General features: G+C 42.9%; 1 protein-coding gene across 1 annotated transcript in view; it reads right to left on the minus strand.

Moving 5' to 3' along the window:
- cachd1 (cache domain containing 1) overlaps positions 1-6,996 on the minus strand; it is a 95,079-nt gene that overhangs the window by 37,364 nt on the left and 50,719 nt on the right. The window contains exon 4 of the mRNA XM_078285807.1: positions 5,267-5,373. Coding sequence (XP_078141933.1) covers positions 5,267-5,373 — 107 coding nt within the window. The remainder of the gene's footprint in view (positions 1-5,266; positions 5,374-6,996) is intronic.

Below are 6,996 nucleotides of genomic sequence, written 5' to 3' on the forward strand. Positions count from 1 at the left end.
TTTGTATTTAAGCTTTATTTAAGCAGGTTAATCCCACTGAGGGAGACACTTCCAGGCCAGGGGTTAACTGTGGGTCCTGTGTGCGTGAGAGAGGGAGAAACAAAGCCCTCACATGACAAGTTCAGTTCAACAAACACTTGCATTCCATGTGTGCATGTGTCACCCTGGACACTGGATTAAGATCATGATATTCAAATGGTACTAATTAATATTAATTGCTTAAATTTTGTATTAATGTGTTGCTCTAAAATGAATTATGATGACACATTCTGATAGAAGAGAAATCACAACTGTGGCCGTTACAATCATTTGAACAGTTATATGCATCTTGCTTTGGTTAAACTTGGGAGTTCTTAGGCTAAATTCCATGTAAAAATACGATGATTGTAGGTAAGTTATGCATCAATAGCAGCAGGGAGGAAAATTTATGAAATGTGCTATTAGAGAGCAGCTCATAGTGGCTATAAAATGTAGCATCAATGGTTCTTAGGACAATTAATTTGTCATTAATTTGATACATTTAGAGAAAATCCTACAATAACAACATATATTTGTTTTCCAAAGTGATTTTGGAAATGTATCATAAAATGAACATTTCACCAGTTTACAAGAGACAGAAGTTTGCCTGAGCTTATGACAGCCATTCTCAAAAATAATAACTATTATAGTAAAGGAGAATTCATGCTTCAAAAAAATGTGGTTTGTTTTTGAGGAAAAGAATGTCTGCTTCTTCTTTCAGGGCATCTCAATTCATCGTCTTTGTGAGCTGCTGCACACAAACTTTTCCAGCTTGTTTGCCTTCCTTCTGACAAACAGCAGCCATTGTTTATGGTTACTGGCCTTTTCACACCTGTCACTCAGATCTACGCAAGTCTGCCTATTTAGGCATGATGAGGAAGGGGCATTCTATTCCTGAAATACACCCATTTCCTAGTGACTGGACATACAGTATGTACAGTGTGACTTCCCCATTCACACCTCTTGCAGGATATTTTTTGAGTTCAGTCCACAAAGAAAAAGAAGTATGAACAGTTTACCCACACTGGGAAGTATGAATCAGTCTCATTTGGATGCAGCGTTTGGATCAGTGCGTCATCGCTGTCTATTAATTTCTGACTGCAAGGCAGGCCGACTTAACAGCCACCTCTGCTGGGAGACTGAGCCAAAGTATTTGCTAAAAACCAACAGACAGAATTTTACTGGGTCACAGAGTCAACAGTATCTTCAGAGAGATCCCATCACAAAGCCAGCAGCTTCCTGTCTGCTCACTGCAGCACAAAACAGCCTTTCATATGAAAGATAAAGAGATGGAGAGAGGGATAGAGGGAGGGATAGAGACACAAATAGAAGCTTTGGTTCCTTAACCAGGCCAAAAATCTATTACAGAGAGAGACATAGAGAGAGTTAGAAAAGAGCGCAGTCTTCAAAGCAGGCTTAGTTAAAATAAGATAACACCGAATACTGATGCAACTGTTTAAACAATTTTCACTTAATAAGATACAAGAATGCAGACAACAATGTCAAATCCGATCACCTTAATCGCCAAGTTCCCAACAGTACACAAAACTACCAAACCTATCCTATACATGTAGATAAACAACTTAGAACTAATCACATTAGGCTGCACTCTAATTATCAGCCTAAAGTGATTGAGAATTGATGTAAAGGTATAATACAAATTGCAATTTCATATGGATTTCATCAAAGAAATCAGAGCACATCCAGGCAGAGTGAGAGGTTTCTGTTTTCTGTCTTTGCTTAAATCCTGTTAGGCAGACCAGACCACTTCTTCTTTTTTTCTGGCTAGGAATCAATGAGAGTGTTTTGCATTCAGTCCAATATCCTTTTTCTGTCAGAGAGAGAGAGAGAGAGACTGATTTGATTTAGCCAAACAGAGTGATGTTTAAGTTCTTGGTATGCTACTAAGGAAGTAGTCAGCAATGAATATTCATTGAGGTTTTTGCATGAATCCTGCTAGATAGCTGACTATGCATTATTCTTCTAATTTCAGACAGTCGTATGCTGTTCCTAACAGACGGGGGTTTCCATAGGCTGGAATAGGATGTCAAATACCTTGATAATTAAGTCCAGGGTCTTTGCCAGCCACTCTAACTACCATTCTTGCCTGTCAGCTTTTTCTAATTAGTCCCAAACAGTGGTTCTTGGCTTGTAATTATAATGAAACACTTTTTGGTATTACAGAGAACAGAGAAAGTTTTTACTTTTTCCAACCTTCCACCATTATTACGAGCCAAAGAAAGATTCTTTCTTTGGGAGGGGTGGAATATCATAAATTAAAAAAAATTAAACGAATACCAACTAATGAACTACAGATAACTCACAGAGCCTCAAAAAAACAGCACCAAAATGCAGCTCACCCTACATTTACGAGTCAAACACCCGCTTTTTTTTGAGGGACAGCAGGTTGTTATTGCACTGGAGCACGCCATGCTCTGCCATCATACATCATCCCTGCCAGCCACTCCGTCCGTCTCTGAGTTTCATATAAACAGGAACCACTCGGTTGTGTTGACAGTTGAAGAGGGGCTCTGTATACATCTGTCGGCCCGCGGTGCTTCACTCTGCCACCAGTGTTTAGAACACTGCAGAAACAGACGGATAAGCCGGGCAGCGGGGCCCGGACGACAACCGTTTCCTGCAACCTTACAACCCTCAACTCTCTGCAAACGACTAGCTTTTATATATATACGCAAGCATGTGCATCCACATACATGTAGACACAAACAGCCTTCAGTCAAGTGCCAAAAGGTTAATGGAGGTTGGAAAAGTTGGTACACGTGCACACACATGCACAGACACACACACACAGCTCACTGCCTGAAGCAATATGCCTTTCAGGAACCCATTCACGACAAATGAAGAGCTGAGGAAAAGATGGACGGAGAGAAGATTGGAGGAACAATTATAAATCAGAGGAGAAAGAACATCTCAAAGCCAGAGGAATGGATGAAAACAGTGCACAGAAAGGTGAGATGGAAGAAAAGTGGACAGGATGGAGCAGACGAGTCCACTAATAACAGGCAACACAACAATCAGCAGCCCCCCCCCCCCCAACCTACTGCTATCATTTATGATCCTCCCCACATGAACAATCCCTCACCCCACCTTCCCCCCCCCCCCCCCCCCCCAAAAGGTAAAATGGAAGATAAGAGGAGAGAAGATGGAAGGAACAGAGAGCTTCTAATCGCACACAGACATGAGAAATAGCCTCCAAACTCTTGATGCAATTACTCCATTTCAATCAGCTCTCGCCCCACCTCTCGCTTCCTTCATTCATCATTCTCTCCCTCTCAATTATCCCTCACTCTTTCACCCCCCCCCCCACTCCCTCCCCTTCCCTCTGTAGTTGGTTGTTTAGACTGTGTCGAGACAAATGGGAGAGGGATGAATGCGCTGGAGAGCGTGGGGGTCAAGGAGGGCTGAGTGTGAGGAAGAGGAGGAGAGGAGGAGGAGGAGGGGGGTAACTTGAACTCGCCGTGACTGGCTGTAAGGAAAATAAAGCCGCGCCGATGACGATGTGTTATGAATGGCGGTGATTATGAATGGTGGTAGGCGAGAGGAGCAGGCTGGGATGTCTAAGGGGGAAAAAAAACAGGGGCGGGGGGGCGGTGTAGGGAGGGTGCAGAATGGGATGGCCAGAGAAAGAACAAATGATGCTGGAGGTTCCACATTGGTTTTTTCGGGACACAGAAGGCGGAGGGAGAGGGAGAGGGAGAGGGAGAGGGAGAGGAGCGGTGAGTTGTGGTGTTGGGACTAGCGGAGAACAGGGCCGCGCACAGACATTTTGTGGGGTGGAGGCTAAAGCAAAAAAAAGGGGGAAAAAAAGGGGGGGGGGAGGTGGGCATTTAAAAACTGCTCTTTTTAAAGTTACACTACCCCTTTCTTCATGAATATCCATAACAAAAAAAAGAAAACCACATCAATGACAACATTCTCATCTTGAGGGAAAAGAACGGCGGCTCCGGTTCACTCTGGACTCTATCTGTTCATTTGCCTGGAGGAGGAAGAGGGGGAGAGGAGGAGAAGGATGGCAGGAGAAAGAATGAAGGATGCTCGTAGTTCCACAATGTTCTTCAGACACAGAAAAGGAGGGGAGAGGTAGAGGGGCTGGCATTGGTACCAATTTCTCAGAATAGGTGTGTGTGTGTTGGAGTGAACGTGGGAGGTAAAGAAAGAGAGAGGGGGGGATAAACAAATGCGTGATTTTATGTGTGTGTGCGTGCGTGTAAAACAACGTCTTCTCTGGAAACGGGGCGAACACAACGCTAAGCCAAGCTGTGGCAACAGAACAGAGAAAACAAGGAGGGAAAGTTGGCATTTGCCTGGTTTCCAGTCAAAGACCATTTTCCCCCTAATCGAATGCAGGCAGACATATGCGGTGCAGACACATGTGGTTTCTACATGGTAATACTCCGCAATGTGCTTATGCAATCCGATGCCTCAATAAATGTATTGTGGGAGCCATGAGAGCGACATCAAATGGTTTTCCATAGCCCTTGCGTATGATTTGTGGGGGTTTTCGAAGGGAGGATGTCGAGGTAACATGGAGGCTTATAACGGAGGTGCGCTTGATTTGTGACAGCGGATGCGCTTGCCAGTCGAGGCGATGTGGGGATAGATGGGAAGAACTGACAAAGTCCTTAAGCAGAGGATGATAAAAACATACTACCTGAAGAGAATTGCAGACAGAGATCAAAGTCGGGAAGACTCCATTTGATCTCAGGCTGTAAAAAAACATTTTAAAATCAAAGGGGAAAAAACGGAACGAGGGGACAGACAGAGGAAGAGGAAAGGAAGAGAAAGAACGAGTACAGGAGAGCAGGAGAGACTACAAAGACGTCTCCCGGCACCTTGAACAGGCACAGCTCATTATTTCCAGCTCAGTTCAATGGCCCCTCCTTTTAAACATTTCATAACATGACAAAAGATATTTCAGCGTCTTCATAACCGGTTGCCATGGCGAAGGTGCTTAAGTGAGTCATTCAGTATTTGCTGTGCAGACCACAGTAAAAAAAAAAGAGCTTCAAATGTTCAAATAGTGGATGTTCTGTGTGTGTGTGTGTGTGTGTAGATGTAGATGTCTGTGTATGTGTGTTTAACTCTTACTGAAACAGGCAAGTTCACAAAGAACATATTCCTGATGCTTCAGTCAGTGTGTGTGCTTTGTGGATGTTGTGTGTTTGTGTGTGCGTGTGTGTGTAGGTGTGTGTAGATGTGTGTGTGTGGGTGGATGTAGCTAACAAACCTGAGTTGAGGTCTCGTCCAGGGTTGAAGGCTCGGCTGTTGACGGTCGGGGACAGTCTGTCGCAGCAGATGGTCTTGGAGACGTTGGTGTTGAAGTTGCCATCAAAACTAAACGCACACAAACAAACAGACAACAGTTTGAGAATTTGAAGACAATGTCCAAGTCATTGTCGGTGGAGCAGCTCTAGCTTTTGTCTCTTGACGGTAACAGAGATTCCCTGCTTCCCAGTTATGGGAAATGAAATCATCTACACACCTGTGACTTTTGGCAGAAAAAAGGCAATTACATGGGATTTATTTGGTCTGAGATCTACATAAAGTATCAAAGAAATATATGTGACACCATGAAGTTAAATACAACAGAAATCAAGTGTTGAAAAGTATACAGCCCCCTCGCTTCATTTGAGATAAATTGCATAGCTGGCAAATGATATTTCACATCATCTGTTGCCCAGACCTCATATTTAAGTTGTAGTTATGGCTGCTGAATAATATTTTCCATGGAAAACTGCTTTAATTTTGCTTTTTGGCCAACAAAGCTGATTTCCAGTTCCCAAAATACATCTGAATGTGATTGTAGGGTATAGATGGATTAAATCAGAAAATACAAGCATTGGATGGAATATGTGTGGTTCAATTACAGATAGCATTGGAGTCCAGTTGCTGAGGTTTCAAAGACAATAAAGATCCCAACACTATATGTGAAAATATAGGGCTTAAATTCAGTAGTATTTCTACTGTTTCATTTTGGGATTAACTTCTATAACTTCTGTTAAATTAGAAAGCATGATATTTGGTGAGATGACAGTGGTGAGGAGAGTGGAAGCTATGATCAGAAGAGTCACATGCTGTAAAATTATTCCTTTTTCCTTTATTAAATTTCAATTATTAATTATAATCAGCCATTTTCCTCTAACATAATGCAATCTGGGCCAGATTAGAATGTGTTTTTGCTGGCCCTACTGTGTGGTTATATTCAGGTTTGTGTGGCAGTCTTAAATTTGATGGGCCATAAGTTCAGTTCAGTCTTTCATCAAATTGTTCCTCTGCATCAAACAGGTTGAGAGCTGCTGTTTAAGAGACAGGCAATTAAACAGCAGAGGAAGGCAGACACTCATTTCTGGGTCACAGCATCCGCAGTACACACACTCATCAGAGAGAGAGAGAGAGAGAGAGAGAGAGAGAGAGAGAGAGAGAGAGAGAGAGAGAGAGAGAGAGAGAGAGAGAGAGAGAGAGAGAGAGAGAGAGAGAGAGAGAGAGAGAGAGAGAGAGAGAGAGAGAGAGAGAGAAGAGAGAGAGAGAGAGAGAGAGAGAGAGAGAGAGAGAGAGAGAGAGAGAGAGAGAGAGAGGCAGTGGGGAAGGATGGGGGGCATCCGGCTCTGATTTGGATCTGACATGTAAGAATGAGGGTAAAAATAAAAAAATATATAATGGAATCAACACACACATTCAACAAACATAAGTAACAGAGTGACCCTGATCCTGACATGCACAGGACTTGGGTGTAGTGACACAGAACTGCATTTTCTGAATCTTTTGGAACTATTTTTACCATGTGGCGCCGGTGGGCATCAAGGGGCAAATTACGGTCAGTCAGACATTAAACACACTCCTTTATACTTGTGCGCAATCAGGCTTCATCACTGTGTACAGCAGTTGAGAAAATCATTTTCTACAAATTATGTCTGTTTTTTTCTTAAGCGGTATCTCACTAATAAAACAAATTATTTG

The sequence above is a fragment of the Centroberyx gerrardi genome, chromosome 9 (genome assembly GCF_048128805.1).
Source record: "Centroberyx gerrardi isolate f3 chromosome 9, fCenGer3.hap1.cur.20231027, whole genome shotgun sequence".
Classification (NCBI taxonomy): domain Eukaryota; kingdom Metazoa; phylum Chordata; class Actinopteri; order Beryciformes; family Berycidae; genus Centroberyx; species Centroberyx gerrardi.